Source organism: Propithecus coquereli, unplaced genomic scaffold (assembly GCF_000956105.1).
Source record: "Propithecus coquereli isolate 6110/MARCELLA unplaced genomic scaffold, Pcoq_1.0 Scaffold125, whole genome shotgun sequence".
In the NCBI taxonomy this organism is placed as follows: domain Eukaryota; kingdom Metazoa; phylum Chordata; class Mammalia; order Primates; family Indriidae; genus Propithecus; species Propithecus coquereli.
This window is the reverse complement of record NW_012136636.1, coordinates 3,255,852-3,275,531: the sequence shown is the minus strand read 5'-3', so window position 1 is coordinate 3,275,531 and position 19,680 is coordinate 3,255,852. Positions and strand designations below refer to the sequence as shown.

Genomic DNA, 19,680 nt, shown 5'->3' with positions numbered 1-19,680 from the left:
TGCGTGCACACATGCTTGCACACACATGCACACAAAAAAAAAAAAAAAAGGGGGTGGGGATGAAGTTTATTGCTATACTGTTTTATCTTCCTTCGAAAAGTATCACTGTGCTAGATTGAGCCTGGAGAGATTTTTTTCTTGATATATATACCCTCTGCGTGCACACATGCTTGCACACACATGCACACATGTAGACATGCCTTCGCTGCTTTTTTTCCTCTTCGAACTTTTTCACTCTGAGTGTATGTGGCCGGTAACTTTTCAGGTCCATATTGTGAAAGATAACCATGGTTCTCCGCATCTTCAGTGATTGTCACTTACTTGACCTTTATACAGGTTTTAATGGTTAAAAGTTCCTATGAGTAAGCTGTGATAGAATTCCTTAGGCTCTGGATGTGTTTATTGCTTTATGCTGTGACTGTCCTCTCAATACATTGATCTTCCCCAGTGTCTAGGCCTCATATGTTCCGATAGGATCAGTTCTACAAAGTCCCCTTGCATCCTCTCTCTCCCCAAGTAAAAGTGGCTGAGTAATAAATGCCCTTAAAAGCTGTTAAGTGCACATACAAGCAAAAACAGCTTACTGAACTGTTTCAAAGTTGTTACATTTTTTAAAAAACTCCTCTTATTTCTGAATTGTCAATAGAATGTCCTGTTATTGTTTATGATAAGTATTTGAAATTAAGGAAATAAAATTACACCATTTTATTCAAGAGCATCCATTTGTACTTGATACCTGGTATCTTTAGTTACATTTTAATGTTAGGAAACAGAAGGGAAGGTCTAAGACCTGTGACTCCATCTTAGAATTCACTATTTCCAAATCCACTCTGTTTAGTGGAGAAACTAATTAATTTTGTTGCATAGAAAAGTCACCGAGGCATAGCCAGTTATTACTTGTTAATGCATGATTTACTCCCTTAAATTTTCAAAACACAACCATAGTGGTGTGGTATTAATTCAAGTGATTCTTTCTGTCATACTAGAACAATGGTTTTGGGGTGAGAAACTCCACACATCCTATATCACTGATAGTTTATACAGTGTTCCAGCTGTGAACAGTTCCCCACGTGCAAAATAAGAGTTAATCAAATGTCCCTGAGAACTGTCTCATCAAGTAGAGGGTTTTGTTTTTCTTTTCAACTTTGGTGAATATATATTCCTTTTTGAAAATACTTTTCTTTGTGTTTTTCTTTCTTGAAATGAGGTCATATAATGAAGCATACGATAGAACTTTTGCTCTAAGATAAGGCAAATTTGGTATTATTGGATGAAATGCTGTGTGATTTGAAGTAATGCTGAACTTTTTTGGATATTAAGCCAAACAAGATAATGAGACCTTTAGAAAGTCGTGGTGGTATATTCCTCATTTCTTTCATTGTAAAGCCACATAAAAAGGAAGAAGTTAGAAAAAAATGAATGAGTTTTTCTTCTTTCTTTTGGCACATTATAAAGATGCTTCTGCTTCAGAAGTTTTTATTAATTAACTTTAAAGAAACAGGATTTAATTTTTGGCATTCAGTGAACATTATCATTTCCACGTTTAGAACTTTTTTCCTTCTAAGTTAATATCTCAAAGAATAAGTGTGAAATTCAAGGCATTAAACTACATTAATTTGAGTTCTAGAAATTGAATCCCTGTTTCTATAGTACATACTCTGAATTTGCATCACATATTTTGAATCTGAATTGATGTCAGGATGTTAAGTAGATAGATCTTAGCTTCCTGGGTTCTATGTTCACATGAAGTAATTACATTTTTTTTTTTTTTTTGGTCCTTATTTTTCAACTTACATACCTTATTTATTTATTTGCTTATTTATTTTTGGACACTCAGATTTATGAGAAAACAGTAGTTAGTTTGGTATGTTATGTTTATTTAAAGTCACAGTTTTGCTTTCTGGGTTGTTAATGGATTATGCTTTTCTTAGCTCCTCGGTTTGCCAGTTAACAGGCTTCTGGTCTCCCTAAATCTGTGCTGAGCCGAAGGAGACTGATGAGTAGGAAGGCTGGCCTGAGAAATCGCAAAGGCCAGGGCCAGTATGTGATGACATGGCAGAAAAGAGTAGTAGAAGTAGAGTCTGCTTTTGACAGAGGATCTTCATGAAATGCTGTTTGTTTCTGGTCCAATGAGAATGAATCATGCCAGGTGCAGCTTCATATCCTTCTAGAAAGGTTCTTATTCTTTCTGCTCTGTCGTTTCCCTGACCCTGTATGCTCATTAGCTGTCTCTCTGGGGGACTTCTTTGATGAAGTTGACATAAATGTTTGTTTTCAAGCGTCTGGCAGTCCCCCCCCCCCATCCTGGCCTCATATCAATTATCCATATTTTAAAATAGTTTTAAATACCCTCCATAGTATTAGTATTTCTTGATGTTTCAGTCTTCCCATAAGAACCTAAAACTTTTCCTTCATAGTGATGCCATTATTCTGTAAGATACTTTGTACTTCCCCATTCCTAATCTCTCTGTGAAGGAGACCCATATACCAGCACAAACCCAAAGTTTGATTCCATCTGATCAGCACCTTCTTACCAGTGTGATGGACGGAACACAGCCAGGGTCCGGAGCTGCAGCTTTGCCTCCTGGGGAGAGAGCTGTACGATCAAATGAAGACCAGCCCAAATGGAATATTATCTCCTCTCTGTGGGGCTGGTCTAAAAAACACTGCCAGAAATATTCTTGCCCTTTTACCCTGTTTTACTACTCACTGGTTCTCTCTCTCTCTCTCTTTTTTTTTTTGGTACTCACATAGCCAGTGTCCTGTTCCCAATGACTGAGAGCCTCAGATAAGCATAGGTGCAAATAAATGTGTAGCCACAGACTTTGGCTGTGAACTTTCAGATGTGCTGCAGAACTTGTAGACCATGTAAACACAGGGAGCTATTTTGCTGAGCAGCGATCTCCACCCACTAGAAATTAGGCCCTGGGGGGAAATACAGTGATTTCTTCATACTCACTACTGGCGATCAGACCCCTGAAACAAAAGCTTTTAAAACAGCAAATGCCCATGTATCTTTATTAAGCCTGTTTTCCAACTGGATAGAGAAGTTTTCTAGTAATTTATAAATTTATAAAGTCTATTTTTTCCTTGAGCCAAGGGAAAAAAAAACCTGGGCACTAAAAGCTTAGGTATAATAATGTTATTTTTTTCTCTCTCAATGATTAAATACAATTTCATCCATTTAGTAATACTATGATTGTTGGCTACATTAGATAATGCTGGTAGAGAGACACAAAGAAAAACTGAGTATGATGAGGTAACAATTTATTTTTGCTCTTTCTCCAAGTTAAAAAGTCCCAGTACATTCAAATGAACAATAAAAATAATTGCAAAATCATCTCCTAAAATGGAAATAGATTTTATTTCCAAGCATTCACGATTTCTTGTTATTTTTCAAAATCAGCCACGAAGGCTTTTAAAGCTCCTTGGTGACTGACTGTTGCAAGAGAAATCAGAATATCAATCTCATGGTTTTATCTCAGAGTTCACTCTTGGTTGTGTCATTGTTTAAGGCAGGGTGGGGACCTCTAGAATTAGAATTAGACTCCCCTATGAGGATATAGTGGAAAGAGGGAAGTTAATTTTCACTATGGGAAATTATATTTATATCAAACATAAAATAGATTGAAGTCATTCTGAATTATGTTATACTTGTAAAATTTCCTTTCTGATGTTTTGGTTGCTACTAACGTCTTAAAACAGGGTTTTTTTGTGACAACTTAGATCATTCCTAACTTATGGCAAAAATCTTTCATGGTGGAACATGTATGACAGCATTTTAAAGTTTAGCCCTTTTCTAAACGGCCAAACATTTAGGAGGCTATTTTAATGTTAGTAATGAATTTTTTCAATATCTTCCAGTAACCTTTGCAAGTTGCAAGTTGACTTAAAAGGAAAAGAAGCAAGAGTCCTGAGTGTAGCAGGAAAACTGTCCTCACGCAGAATGTTCCGCCCCCTTTTACTCACCCGCCCCCACTTCACCGGCACCTCCCCCAGGCAAGCAATAGCCTTGGCTTCAGAAGAACCTACAAAGGCAGCATCTATAGATTTTCCTTTATTCAATTCTAGACTTGAAAGCTTTTTTTTTTTCCTTTTTTTGGTTAACTAAGGAATAAAATAGTTTCAATTCTTAAAGGTGCAAAGCAGTTTCATGCTTACGCAACAGTGTTCCTTCTACTGTCTTAAGGTCTGTGAATGTTAACTTATGTATTGTTAAATTATAGATTTAATTTTAATATTTATAGAGTTTTTTTACATTTGGGCGTTGTTCAGACATCATTTTGGTTAAACCTAGGGAGTGCTGCACAAAGGCATTGATATTCAGAAAAGGCATTGACCTACAAATTTAAAAGAAAAAGAAGTCACTGAAATCATGTGTGCCTCTTGTGCTTCCAGTTTGAAAAAGTAGAAGTCACTGGTAGTTTCTTCCTCTGCAAATGCAGTTTGGAATTATCTTTACAAATGATTCTGCTATAACATGCCTGTCTGAGCCTTTCTGGTATTTGTTTAGTTGTTTTTCTTTTATATCTGAAACTTTGACTTTTTTTCACCCTCAAGATTAAAATGAACGAATCTGTATTCCTCCCTTTCTTTCTGTGCACTGCCCTTCAGATCTTGTCATTTTTCAGTTTCATGTTGAAACTTTTAGCAAGAAAAAGTTCATCATTTAACTTTGAGTTTGGGTGCACTTTTGCATGTAGATGAATCTACTCATATGTGAATTTTAATTGGAATTCCACTTGAATTAAATAAACTAAAACATTTTAAACTGACAACTAAAGAGAGACATCAGTTTTCCACTGTATGAAGACATATTCTAATTTTTAATAAAAATCAAATGAGAAAACTCTAAACAGTTAGTTGAAGATTACACTGCTTCTATGAAAGTTTCCAGAAATAGAATCTGCTCACAGAAATCCATACTGTTTCAAGCTTTTGGGAAGAAAAGATACTTGGAAATGTAGGAACATATTTGAGGGAAAAGACAAAAAGGAAGAGGAAGAATTAAAAAACATATTTTTTTCTTTTGATTTACAGAAGCATACAAAGTTTTTAGCTATTTGATTTTACTTATCTGCCAAACATTTTCTCAACAGTCTACAAACAGATACTGTGTACTTCTTACCACCATCCTCCCCACAAAAAATTATTATCATGGCAATTATTGCCCAGTTTCCCAGGAAAAAGTTCATGTCAGCAATAGCAGAAGATTTGAGTGAGACAGTGTAAGTTAAAAGCAAGCACTCAGAGAAGCAGAGAGACTTTTACACACAGAAGAGGCAGGCTTTGTTTTTAAGGAAAACAGTGAAAGTAAAAGTTAATAATTCAAGAAAACAAATGTAAGTGAATAAGTGCCTTATTTTTCTAGTTAATGTAATTGTCCATGAGATGCATATTTCTACTATAAACGCATTTAGAGCTGGTTTGCTGATCTACTATATGGAAAACAAATGACCCAGTTAAAACACCGTCTTTGGGATTTATGTTTGCCAGGACGTATCCCTTTTCAGTCTCCTTCAAAGTACAATGTTGGCGGACGAGACTTTGATAATCAAAGTAGAAAGTTGATTTAAATTGCAGAAGCATATATGAAACACTTTCGTTCCTTGCCCCTTGAACTTTAGGGGAATGAAAATGTCTAGCATTCTCCACCTTCTTTTCTCTTCTGGAACTTGAACTGTAATTTAAATCCTGTTCCTCACTGAAGTACCTGGCAGCCTATCTCTTTACAGCGTTAGTTACAAAGCTATTCAGAGAACTCATGGGTCTAAAGAGACAGAACAGGAATGTGTTTAAATAGAGTAGAGCATAGGCTGTTAAAAAAAAGAAAAAGTACTGAGAATAGTAGAATGGTTCTGTCCTTTGCCTTGCCCCTCACTGCTGAGATGGAAAGGGAGTAGAGTTGGTAAACATATGCAAATGCTGCTAAAAAGTCCGCCCCCACCCCTCATGTCCAGAGTTGCCATAGGACCCAAACAGGGTTAGGGTTAAGTGGTGGGCGTGTGTGCTGACCCTCTATCCAGCCAGAGTTTTCCTGCAACAGGTAGCTTGGTTGAAGAGATTGACTGAGGTTGATACTGGCAAGAATAATAACACAGGCATTCCTTTGGGTTTACAAAGTGATGGAAAGAAAAAAGTGAGATTTTAAAGTCCTGAATCTTGGTATACTTCTTAAGCACGTATAAGGCTGGAAAAAGAAGAAAAGGGCTGTGGGAGGCTCCTTGTCGAGTGTTTACAGAACTTGGATGCTTGACAAACAGAGCATCAAGCTAATTGTTCTTGAAGCAGGAAATCTGTAGTGGAGGAAGCAGGTGTCGTGCGATGATTACCACGTTTTGAAATGGCCGTATTAATAACTCTTTTGCTTTTCTGGGTTTGGCCCCAAAAGAGTCAGTGGGCTTTTTGGAAGATACTGTCCCTTTTACCTATAGACAAATACTAAATCAGTCATTTGCAAAGGAGATTAAGTAAATTTGGAAGCAGATAGCATACATGCGGCAGTGTTTCCAGTATCCATTTTTCTTTATTTCTTTTTCTTTTTCTTTTTGGCTTTCAGCATCCCATACTTTCAGAAAACTTGTGACTAAGAGTGAATTCTTATTTTTCAAATTGTTTTCAGACATTTCATGTTCATGTAAACTTGGCTTATTGATTTCCTGATTTTTCTTTATTTTTTTGTTTTGTCCATCTTATTTTTAATCAGCTACATCAAATGGGTCTTTGGAGGGCCTGGATAACCAGGAGGGAGGGGTGTGCCAGACAAGAGCCATGAAGATCCTCATGAAAGTTGGACAAGGTAAAGACCATCTGCTGCTTCGTGAAGCCACTGTGATCTGGTTAAGCCCCCCAGCTAACGTGGCACTAATGTTGATGAGACTCACCTTCATTCATGCTTCTCTTTAGTGTTGAAAGCAAACCCTTCTCTGCACCTTGAACCACTGACAGATTTCCTCAAGTCCATGTACTAAGTAAGCTGCTTTTATTGGAGATCTCTGTAAGAGTTAAGGTCAGCCAGGTAGAACGTCTATTGCCATATAGAGAGAGATACATTGTTCTTTTTAAAAAGCAAAACACCTCTTTGGTTCAAAATCAAAATAATCTAGAATAAAAACTAAAAGTTTCTGCAGTTTTGCTCATTTCTGAATCTTGACTACAGAAGAGTTTTGTTCATTGTGCCTTTTCTTATATAGACAAACCTATTGTGCAGAAAGAAAATTATTCTTCTAATTAGAAATTGGTATAGTAGTCAATCAACTTGCTCAGTTAAATTGAAATGTCATCTGCAATGCTTTGCCTGCCAAATGCAAGAATCCCTATAGTTTCCACAGATGGCCTCACAATCTAAACCTCTGAAATAACTAGTATAACCATTTTGTTTTAAAAGAAAAATTATATTCTTGTATTTCACAGTACTTTGCATAAAGAATCTTATGTTCATTGCTATTCATGCCTCTTGAGATACATATGCAGCTCCTAAAGCTAGATATCATCAGATGTCTGTGCCGTAATTAATCATTTGTTTTTCATATAGATGCAAGTTCTGCTGGATCAACCAGGAATAATGATCCAACGAGACGTCCAGAACTAGAAGCTGGTACAAATGGAAGAAGTTCAACAACAAGTCCTTTTGTAAAACCAAATCCAGGTATAGCAGCATCATCTGTGTGTTATATAGGTCTGTGGATGCCACGCGCTTAGTAGTATCTCAAGAGGTAGAACAGAATCAAAGTACTTCTACTCCAGTAGGATTAACTAGTAGTTACAGACATTAGTAACCTTTGCTTTCTGTGAGTCATTATTAACTGCACTCAATAAGAACAAAATAATTCATTCCCATGAAAGTCTTACCTTCAAAAGAGTAGAATTCATCAGATGTAAGTGCCGGTTATTAGTACTACTTTGTCAGACCAAAGTTTTCATTGGCTGACACATTATCAAGCTGGTTGTCAACACCAGCTTCAAGCCGATGTTAATGTATATATAATTAATGTGCTAATCCCTCATCTAATTATATCTAATCCATAAAGAGCCTAATTGATCCTCTCCTAAGTTTTAGATGGTAACATTTTAAAATATAGCATAATAGCATGTTTTTCAGTGGTTATTGTTAGTTTTTTTTTCACGTTTTCCATGTAAAATAAAATATTAAACAGATCCCTGACAAAAGTGTGGAATACCAGATAAACTTGGCTGTCACTGAACTTCATTTTCTTTGATGGGCTTGGAACAAACAGCTATGTATTTGTTACCATGCTAATGAATTTCTCATATAGTAGCTGTTGAGCGGACGTCAGCAGTGTTGTATTAGGGATCTGTATGCTTGGTTGGTAGTTGTGTGAATTTAGCATCTGCAGCAATATTCCGTCTCTTTCCAAGAGTCAAGGAGGGAGGTTGTTATTTCTAACTTTCAATGACAAGATGTGTCAAATTCTTGTGACAAACTGATAAATGGATAATATAATGATGCCAGGCAATTTTTTAGTGCTTAACATTTGGGCTGGCAGTCTGTTCAGTGTGAGAGTTTCTGCTGCCTTCCAAATATATTTTAAGTGTAAATCAAATAATACAAACGAGTTAGAGTTGAACATTTTCCCAGGCCCGGTCCCTCCGTTCACATTCTCGAGCTGTTCTGCCAGTAGGCAGGGCTCTTCTTTAAAAGATGCACATGAAACAGCGTTTCTAAAAGGAAGGGGATGCACAGGGCCACATGATCACGAAATGCTGACCTGGAGAACTGGCCACTTCCTTTTTTCCTGCCTGCTGCTGCCCCGGGCTGGCCCCCACCGGTAAAAGATAAAGCAGGATCAAGAGTCGGCTGTCTCAGACGGCAGCGCTCTTGATGGATGAGGACAGGTGAAAAGCAAGCCGTGTGGCTTGGGGCAGCATGGAAGTCCGGCCTCGGGATCCATCTCCTTTCACATTGATTGCCTCCGTCTGCCCTTGCATTTCGCTATCAGACGAGGTATTTGGCTTGTCAGCGTCTAGCCGCCGGTTAGGTCTTTGGCCCTGCTTATTTTTCACGTGTGTAAGGGTCACGAAGGCGGCCCGGCAGCACTGGGCCGGCGCTGACTATCCCCGTCCTTCTTTTCTCTGTCCGTGCACGCAGGTTCCAGCACAGACGGCAACAGCGCCGGACATTCGGGGAACAATATCCTCGGCTCCGAAGTGGCCTTATTCGCAGGGATTGCTTCAGGTTGCATCATCTTCATCGTCATCATCATCACCCTGGTGGTCCTGTTGCTGAAGTACCGGAGAAGACACAGGAAGCACTCGCCGCAGCACACGACCACGCTGTCGCTGAGCACGCTGGCCACGCCCAAGCGCAGCGGCAACAACAACGGCTCCGAGCCCAGTGACATTATCATCCCCTTAAGGACTGCGGACAGCGTCTTCTGCCCTCACTATGAGAAGGTCAGCGGGGATTATGGGCACCCGGTGTACATAGTCCAGGAGATGCCTCCTCAGAGCCCGGCGAACATTTACTACAAGGTCTGAGGGCCACTCTGGCGGTACCCTGCTTTCCCAGAGGAAACTTACTGTCCCGACGCGTCCCGTGAAGGGTCTCACGAGCCCGCGAGCTGGCGAACTGACTGCAGCACAGCCCCGGGGCGGAGGGGACACTCCTTCTCGGAAGAGCCCCGCTGAGCTGGACAGCTTGCCTAGTCTGTAGCGTTTCGGCCTTGGTGAACACAAACACTCCCTGGAAGCTGGAAGACTGTGTAGGAGGTACCCACTCGGACTGCTGGGCCGGCACCGTCCCATGCTCGAAGCCATGTGCCGCAGTCACTCAGGCCTCTGCGGAAGCCACGGGAAGGCAGAGAGCGCTGTGAGCCCCCCCGCCGGCGCCACGCCTGGGGATGCCGGCCTCCGCCTGGGGTGTGCCTCCCCCGCGGCGCATACTGGACGTGTCACACGGACCTCGGGCTAATTAAAGTTTTCAAAGATCTCTAGCGTTTAGTCCTCACTGTCTCACTCCTCCTGCCATCCAGGGCCTGCAGCGCCTCCCCTGAGATTTCCTCCACTCCACATTCTGCATCACTGACGGAGCACTCAAGCCTAGAGTCCCCTACCCCAGCCGTGTGCAACAACAGCTTCAGTCAAATGGGTAATCCATGTCTAGAAATTGTGTTTGCTAATAAGGTGCTCTTTAGCCAGATGCTAGGCTGTCAGCTGAGGAAGACGAGGAGATCGTGGAACCCCGGCTGGGGCTGGGGAAAGGGCTGGCTGCAATCGCAGTTCATTGTTGCTGCCTCTAAAACAGAAAGTTGGAAAGGAAAGAAGAAAAAAACCAATTAGGTAGTGCAGCACTTTGGTTTTGTTAAGATTTAAGAGGCAAGTAGGAGACACAACAACATACACAGTGGATCACAGTGCATTGGGAAGAATTCACTGTTATCAAATAGCAATGTGCAGGGAAAAAAAAGAAGTCCCTCTTCATTCCGTGGAACAAAGGAGGGTATTGTTGGTAAAGGAATTGGCTTGGAGGGAAGGGAGAAAGTAGGCCGCTGATGATATATTCGGGCAGGACCGTTGTGGTACTGGCAATAAGATATACGGCTCCGAAGCTGTAGGAGAGTCGGTCTGCTTTGGCTGATTTTTTAAGCAGACTCAGCTGCTATACTTATCACATGTTATTAAACACAGGGAAAGCATTTAGGAGAATAGCGGAGAGCCAAACCTGACCTAGACGTTTAAAAGCCAAAGGTCAAACAGGCTGTAATTCCATCATCATTGGCATTATTAAACAATTCTCATCTATAAAATGTAGGTCAGATCCCCCTTCCCCTGAAGTCCCCCTCCCTGGTTGAGCCTTACGACACTTTGGTTTGTGGCGGTGCTGTCCCGTGCAAGGGCTGCGGGGTAGGTACTGAAGGAGGCCGCGGCGCCCGGTGCTCTGTGTCAAAGTGAAGCACACACGGAAAACCTCCTGGAGTTCTTAAGACGGAAATAAATTATGATGTCGAAGGGGAGAAGGAAGATAGGACGTATTTATAATAGCTATATAGAACACAAGGGATATAAGATGAAAGATTTTTACTAATATATATTTTAAGATTGCACACAGTACACACCAGAAGATGTGAAATTCATTTGTGGCAATTAAGTGGTCCCAAGGCTCAGTGCTTAAAAAAAAAACAAATTGGACAGCTCCTTCTGGGAAAAACAACATCCCTCCAAAAATAACAATAATGAGAGCAAATACAAAAATAACAAAGTCCTCCTAAGGCATCTCACATAACCGTAGACTAGGAAATACAAGCCCCAAATACCAGGAAATCGATGTTACTGCATCTCATATTTAACAATGACAAGATGTTCCGGCATTTCTTTTCCGTGTTGGGTTTTCCCTCGCCTTATGGGCTGAAGTGTTCTCTAGCATCCAGCAGGTCTCATTGAGGGGGTTTCGGTTGAAAGTTTGGCTTCGGCTCCCTCCTCCTCTCCTCCCCTCCCCCGCCCCCTCCCTTCTGGGAAACAAGAAGAGAAAACAGGAAACCTACTTTTTATGTGCTATGCAAAATAGACATCTTTAACATAGTCCCGTTACTATGGTAACACTTTGCTTTGTGAATTGGAAGAAAAAAAAAATGTAGCGACAGCATTTTAAGGTTCTCAGACCTCCAGTGAGTACCTGCAGAAATGAGTTGTCACAGAAATTATTATTCCCTATTTCCTGAACCTGAAAAATGATGTTGGTCCAAAGTGCGTGTGTGTATGTATGAGTGGGTGTGTGGTATACATGTGTACATATATGTATAATATATATCTACAATATATATTATATATATCTATATCATATTTCTGCGGGGAGGTTGCTATGGCGACCAGCCGCAGTACATATGTAATTCTTTCCATCACCCCAACCTCTCCTTTATGTGCATTCAGATGAGATTTTCTTGTAAGCCATCAAAAGTTACTTTTAGGATGGGGGAGAGGGGCAAGAAGGGGAAAAATGGGAAATAGTCTGATTTTAATGAAATCAAATGTATGTATCATCAGTTGGCTACATTTTGGTTCTATGCGAAACTATGAAAAACCAGATGGATTGATAAAGAGTTACCTGCAACCAATTGAAGTGTTCTGTGTGTCTGTTTTGTGTCTGGTGCAGAATATGACAATCTACCAACTATCCTTTTATTTGAAGTTGGTTCAGCTTTGGAAAGTTACTGTAAATGCCTTGCTTGTATTATCATCCCTAGTCACCCGACTTTGGAATTTGCACCATCATGTTTAAGTGAAGATGCTGTAAATAGGTTCAGATTTTACTGTATATGGATTTGGGGTGTTACAGTAGCCTTATTCACCTTTTTAATAAAAATACACATGAAAACAAGACAGAAATGGCTTTTCTTACCCAGATTGTGTACATAGAGCAATGTTGGTTTTTTATAAAGTCTAAGCAAGATGTTTTGTATAAAATCTGAATTTTGCAATGTATTTAGCTACAGCTTGTTTAACGGCAGTGTCATTCCCGTTTGCACTGTAATGAGGAAAAAATGGTATAAAAGGTTGCCAAATTGCTGCATATTTGTGCCGTAATTATGTACCATGCATATTTATTTAAAATTTCGTTGTCCAATTTGTAAGTAACACAGTATTATGCTTGAGTTATAAATATTTTTTTCTTTCTTTGTTTTATTTTAATAGCCTGTCATAGGTTTTAAATCTGCTTTAGTTCCACATTGCAGTTAGCCCCAGAAAATGAAATCCGTGAAGTCACATTCCACGTCTGTTTCAAACTGAATTTGTTCTTAAAAAAATAAAATATTTTTTTCCTATGGAAAAAGCGCCTTCAAAGTATTTTCCTTTTCTTCTTTTTTTTCTTTTCATTTTTATTTCATTTTTGTTTCTTATTTTAAGTTGCTTCCTTTTACTCTGTTTCTCCAAAGTTACGCAGAGACATGATGCCCATGGACATTGAGTGTCCACTTTTCAAATCAGGACATGCATGTAATGTGAATATTAATTTTGCTAAGAGCCATAAGCCCATTAGTTTCCCTGTAAAAACCACTGAACTGACCTTTCACAGATATTTTATAATAAAGTTTTATAAAATCCTAGTCATCCTGAACAGCAAATGTCTCTAGATGCACCTGAGTTGTACAGTCAGAATAGTCACTTGCAAAGTTAGCCGTGATAGGAAAAAGAGGGAAATGTACACTTATCTTGCACGTAATTCCAAATTGATCTAATTTCCGTTTAAGCAAAGTATGCTACCTATGGCTTCATTTTTCTTCACATCCCAGGGAGAAGGAAAAAGTCAAACATTCTTTGTAAAAATTTAACACTGATGAAAGCACGTTTGGTGATCCTGGGTTAAGGCAAGCCAGAGGCCAGCTGTGAATTATAATACTCACCTTCCTGGGGAGGGTTTCTGTGAGCCGTGAGGGTGGGAGCATTTTCCAGGCCTGCTCTGAACATCGTGCTTCCTGGAGAACTTCATCAGCCTGGAGATCTGAGTGCTAAGACCTCCATCTCCATTATCTCAGCTTAATCCTTCCCATATGGAGTGTGATATGATCCTTTAGGTAGGGAGGATAAGAAAGGCTCCAGAAGTCAGGAAGCAAGCCAGGTTTTCCAGGCCTGATTGACTGATCCAAGATCACACCCTCAGTAAGCTTGGGAACCAGGGATCTCTGCAGCTTAGTCATACTTGCACTGAAAGAATGTTTGTTAAGTAAACGCTTTCCTTCATTAACAACAACAACAGAAATCCCCAGAGGCCCACAGTTTTAATTGACGTTAGAAATTTACTCCCTGAAGTTTATCTTGCTGCACCTAACTGCCCTGGGAATCTAAGCTTAGGGGCACAATTTACAGCCAAGTAACTAAGTTGCACACTTGACTCCCCCTACCAAGATCACTTCTGATCAGTCTGGGCGATAAAAAGAACAACAGTGAAGTATTGTGTTTTCAACTCTTAACTTTGTGGGTTCTATTACCATATAAATTACCAAATAACATAATGTCATAGTTTCTACCTTGTTTTCGAGACCACGTTTTCCAAAGTGAGTAAGACAAGCTCGGCTAAGAGAGAAATAAGTTGTGTCCAGTTGTTATTCCGTTCAGCTCGGAAGAAGGAATCTCACATACAGAAGCTTCTCACAGAAGTTGTATAAACCAGATGCTCTTTGTTCTGTCTGAAAGGTAAGCCCAGCCCACTGTTGAGACATCACCACATTGCATTGGCAAGCATTCTTAGCTGGCTGACTGGCCTCTTCAGAACAGCCTTCACTATTATCAATTCCCTTTTTGGCAAAACAGTTGCCCATTCAAACCCTGTGATAAAAGGTTTGCAATGGAAATGAGAAAAAAAAAATCAATAAAATATCTCTCACTGGGGTAACTGCTGTCCAGCTTACTGTCAGTCCCTGGACCCAACCCAGAGAAGAATCAGCAAAATAAATAAATAAATAATCCATAGTAGTAAAAATCACTTTCCTTATGTATACGAAAAAGAACAATTACCCTACTTTTTTGGTTGGGTAGCAAATAGGTCCTCAGGTGGCTCAGAAGGTGACATAATTGCTACTGTAGCGCTAAAGACACTGATGTGGCTGTTCTGCTTTTGATCTTTTAATTTTCTAGGGATTTAGGATTATGTGTATAATATTTACAATATCAACTTTCTTGAAGGCAAATTTTCAGTGTTGTAATGGGAGTGTTTCCTACTCCTACTCATTATGCTAGGTAGAGAATCATTCATCAGTGATTTGAGGGGGGTATTAAAATACTACATTTATTTGTAATATAGTAAACCAAGTAGGTGAGTTAATTTTTTATTGATTAAACTGTGCCCCATAAGCTAAAGATACATTCAGCACAAGAATTTTATACTTGGATAAATTGATTAATGGAATCTCTTAAAAAGTAATTCTTCATATGAAGTCAATTGTATTTTAAAAAATATCAACCCCCTCAAAAAATCTCCAGGTATATAAATGCCTCCAGGCACAAGGGACGTAATACTAATTATGCCAACACAGCTTGTAGCCAGTGGCAGATAGTTAATAAATGTGTTGAATGAATGAAAGGAGAGACCTGGCTTCCAGCTCTATTCCTGCTACTGACTCATGCTGTGACCTTTCAGCAAATCCTTTTATGTTCTATGCCTCAGCAGTCTCACCTGTAAAGTGAGAGGGATGGACTGTAAGAGACTGAAGGTCGACTTGGGCTTTTTACGGGATTTGAAGCACAGCCATCACCATTTGCAGCTGCACGAAAATATCTCCATGCAAGTTTATGTGTATCCTGGTGTACCACAGACAAAGCTCTGAAGACCACTGAAGTGGTTCCCAGTCCACCCCCGACTCCCTCTTTGTGCTTGACCCCACCGTCCACACACTGCTGCCACCAAGTCCCCACTGCTGGGGCTCAGAGCTCTGCGACCCTCTGCCCTTCTCTAAAATCAAAATCCCAAGGACTCTCTCTCGTCACTCTCTAATATCTAACAGTTTATACACACCGATTGAACTGGGAGCAAAACCCTTGTGTTGTCAGCCACCTGTCTACAATCGTTAAGTAGGATCTTTTATCTTTATGTAAAAACATGTTCAGGTCACTACATGCAGGGTCCCCATGAAGCCCACACTTTCTTCCACCTGCATATTTCTTTTAAGGGCTACCATGAGCCAGACCACGTGGCAGGTGGTGAGGGTGTTGTCCTCCAGCAGCTAACGTAGCCCAGCTTCTCTTCGTCTTCCTTGCAGACTTGAGATTAATTTACTTAGTGTTTAATTTTTTTCATGCTGGTATCTGGAACACATCCTTATCCCTCCTTTATTATTTATGCCTCTGATCTTGTAGTCTGTGGCACAGAACTGTATAATTGAAAAACATCTTTTAGTTTATAATGGAGTTATTATTTCTTAACTAAGTGCCATTCATGCTTAATAAAGAAATTAGAGGGTTTTGTGTGTGTATATGTATGCGTGTTGTTTTTAAATGCTTGAGGACTCTTTATCTTAAAAAGTCCAAAAACAGTAGGGGAGATAAATACCATCAAAGAAAATTGCTTAAAATCGACTGGAATCTTAAACTGAACACTACGAGATTCCTCTTTAGGTATATCATCTTTGAGGAGTGGCTTCATTAATGCAACATTAAAGGAAGGGGAAAAAAGTAGTGGTATTTAATGTTTAGCTCTAGGATCCAACAAGTGGGGTTAGACAAAAAATGCTGCAGGAGGAGCTCCCAGCTTGCTGCAGCTCCCACCCAGCCTCTAAGTATTTGGTCTCTTAGTCCTTCTTCAACTGAATTATCTGCAAGTTATTCAAGATGCCAACAAAGACGCGAGAGCCGTTTCTATAAACATAACTCCAATTTTGTTGTTTTACATGAGGAATTCAGTATAGCTTAATTCCCTTTACATACTGAGAAAGCTTACAACTTATGGAATCTGGGACTTCTCTGTCTGGAACTGCTGGCTCTTTGTGTGGCCCCAGGCAAATCACATAGCTGCTCCCCAACTTGGGCCAACCATCTGCGATGTGGATTCTTTTGGATACTCATCAAGACTTCCTAAGGTTTAATTCAATTACATGCATCTAATTCTGAAGTGTAGCTTATAAAACTACAAACCCCAAAATATCTCTTTAGCTTACCAGCAGAGAATGCTTACAGATTAGTAGAGAGTCATCATACACAGGCAGAAACAACACCGTGCTCAGCCACCCTCAGCTAGAGCCTCTTTATTAGACTGGTCCAAAACACTTAGAATGAGTCCACCCAAGCAGACTCTTGCTTATCTACAACTCTAGAAGCTCCTATATAGTGAACACACATGTGCATGCACACACATACACATTACTTTGTTCACTTGTACAGCATGCATCTGTTTAGCGCTTATTATATGCCAAACAGTGTGCTAAATATTGGAGATTACCACATAAAAGACAGGATTCCTTCTATTAGAGAATTCTGAGTCCAGATAGCAATTTAAAAGCTTTCGTGCATAGCAATTAGACATCTCAGATACATGTATGAAAGGAAGCAATAGGCTTATAACCACTCTATGTTTATATTCCTTGAGCATCTTTTTAGAAAGGTGTTTGGCTATTAGTAGCCTTCTTTTCATTTTTCATCCACCTATGTCTTCTGTTATAGTGGGTTGAATTTCATTCCTTTTAAATCTTTCATTAGTTATATGCCAACTAGCTGGTTAGGATGCTAAATTTAGAATAACTGTTCTGTTCTTCAAAACGTTTTAGGAGTTTGTCTTAAGTGCCTGCCTCTGGCCTTAAAGGGCAAATCAAAAAGTTGCCAGTTGGTTTCCAGCCCACATTACAATGTGTATGTGTATTTGAAAGACTGTTTCTTGGCTATAATTTGTAGTTTTCCTGTAGCTAGTTCTGAGGAAAGAATTGCAGAGAGCTTTATGTCTGCTAACAGTAGTTAGTGCTGAGCTAAAAAACAGTAGGAAAAAAGTGAAGTCTGAGCATCTGGGCGGTTTGCCAAAGTGACCTGCAGGCTACGTGCAGCATAAGCATTTCAGACTAGCGGGCACAGGGCTCCTCCTGCAGAAACCCAGGTCCCTGCCTTTTAACTTCCCGGCTTGTAAAAGGGGAGGAAGAAGATAAGGGTCTCCTACCAACTCCCTTAAATATTTCAGATAAAAATAATGACTGTGTTAATCACACTTTAACTTACACGAGTTTATTCCTCCACACTGTTGGCCGAGTGTCAGGAAAAGACGAGAAACACACCATTTTCCAAGAGCGCATGTGTCAGAAGTTCGTGTTGTACGCAACAGTCACATACAGGTTTATAAAAAATGTCTCCTAAACATGGGAGAAGCACTGTTCACCATTTCCAACGCTGTGAGCTTCCTTGTTAAACAATGGAAAAGACACCTTGATGGTTTGTTCTCTGAAGCTCCCATCCCACACTGCGGGGACAGTGGTTTTTGCTGCAGAGAATTGCAGGAAAAGTGGTAAAACTTTCCCACTTTGGAGTTTGTGTATAACACAATGAGGGGGATTCATAAGCCCCTGTGTGCTGTGGTCATTGACAACACCGGGAGGGGCAGCTGTCAACTGGAAAGGCAGCATGCCTACCTCACCAGCTGAAGATTCACCCCGAGGGACATAGTTTTCCCTTGAGTCACCGCTAGCCAAGGACTCTCAAGGGAATGGATGAAAGTCATGTGGTTTTTCATCCCCTGTGCATTGGTTTTAAGAGTCTCATTTATGCTGACTTTAAGAACAGATTCCAGAAAAGTGTTTGAAATATGGCAATTGAATTCTCTAACTGGCATCACCAGCCAAGCAGGTACCATGATTGCGACAGTGATTAAGCAGTTTAAAGAGTCTGGCAATGCTTTATAAGGTTGCCCCCGCTTTTTATAACACTGAACAGAAATTCTTTTGGAGAACGTTTCTACTGCAGACCATAGTCACCAGTGCGTTCCGTGACGGTTCTTGATTTCACGTGTCGATGTCCGATCACCGACATCTGTACATGGTTATCTCTGTACTCAACATCAACCCTAAGGTAGAGAGAATGGAGATCTGTGAGGCTCTCTGTTCTTGGGTTGTATGGTTTTGCTCTCTCTATTCTTTTTATTTTTTCCAGCATTTTACTTTGAAAATGTTCAGATATACAGAAAAGATGAAAGAACAATGAACCCCCATAATAATCATGTAGATTCAATAACTAGCACTGTGCACATATGTATATGCTTGGTGTGTGTTTCTACATACATCAGCACGTGTGTGTATATATGTACATGGATGTATCTACGTGTCATTCACACACAGTTCTTTGGCTGAAGCATTTGTAGACCTCGTGATGCTTCCTTCCCACATCTCAGCATCTCAGAAGACGGAATCCTCTCCTGTAACTGCAATGCCATTATCGATCATGAGAACGTTAACCAGTATTTTATAATGCAATCTATCTAGTCTACTAAATTTAACTTTTTAGACTTTTTAAAATTTTGGATTAAAAATAGTACTGTACTTGTATCTGGTTAAAAACCATTTTTTTTTCTTTCCCTTCCTCCATCTCTTAAAAAAACCATCATAAACAGTCTCTCTTGTCTATTTGTTCAGAAAAATATTGTATGCACACACTTGCATATAAATGAATTTTTAGAAAGTGATCAGTATAGAGATCACATCATACAGGCTGTTTTATTCCATGCATTTTGGTAAATAATGTGTCTTAGACATCTTTCCTCATCACTATTCAGATCTAACTTTTTTTTAAAAACAACCACATAATATGTCCTTTTATTTAAATCATCAGCTATTGGAAAATTTTGGTTTTTAGGCTCCTACACATAATACCTCATGAACATCTTTTGGTTTTTGGCAGAGACAGTGGGGCTCATCAGATAATTGAGGGACTCCACTATTTTTCCAGTTTCACTTGCAATTAAGGGCAGTGGGCCATAATTGGAATGGTTCCGGGAAGCATGAAAGAGCAGGTATGGGTTCTTGTTTATTTATTTGCTTATTATTTATTTATTTTTAGGGACAGGGTCTCACTCTGTCACCCAGGCTGGAGTGCAGTGGCACAATCACAGCTCACTACAATCTCGAGCTCCTAGGTTCAAATGATCCTCCAGCTTTACTTTCCTGAGCAGCTGGGACTACATGTGCATGCCACCACACCTGGCTAATTTTGTCTTGCTATATTACCCAGGCTGGTCTCGAACCCCTGGCCTCAAGAGAGCCT

At 39.9% G+C, this 19,680-nt stretch overlaps 1 protein-coding gene across 1 annotated transcript in view; it reads left to right on the top strand.

The window, feature by feature from the left end:
• The window catches only part of EFNB2 (ephrin-B2), a 47,109-nt gene extending 34,308 nt beyond the window's left edge, over positions 1–12,801 (top strand). Inside the window, exons 3-5 of the mRNA XM_012637958.1 lie at positions 6,707–6,799; positions 7,535–7,648; positions 9,110–12,801. Coding sequence (XP_012493412.1) covers positions 6,707–6,799; positions 7,535–7,648; positions 9,110–9,498 — 596 coding nt within the window. The 3' untranslated portion in view covers positions 9,499–12,801. The remainder of the gene's footprint in view (positions 1–6,706; positions 6,800–7,534; positions 7,649–9,109) is intronic.
• Positions 12,802–19,680: the final 6,879 nt, after the last annotated feature.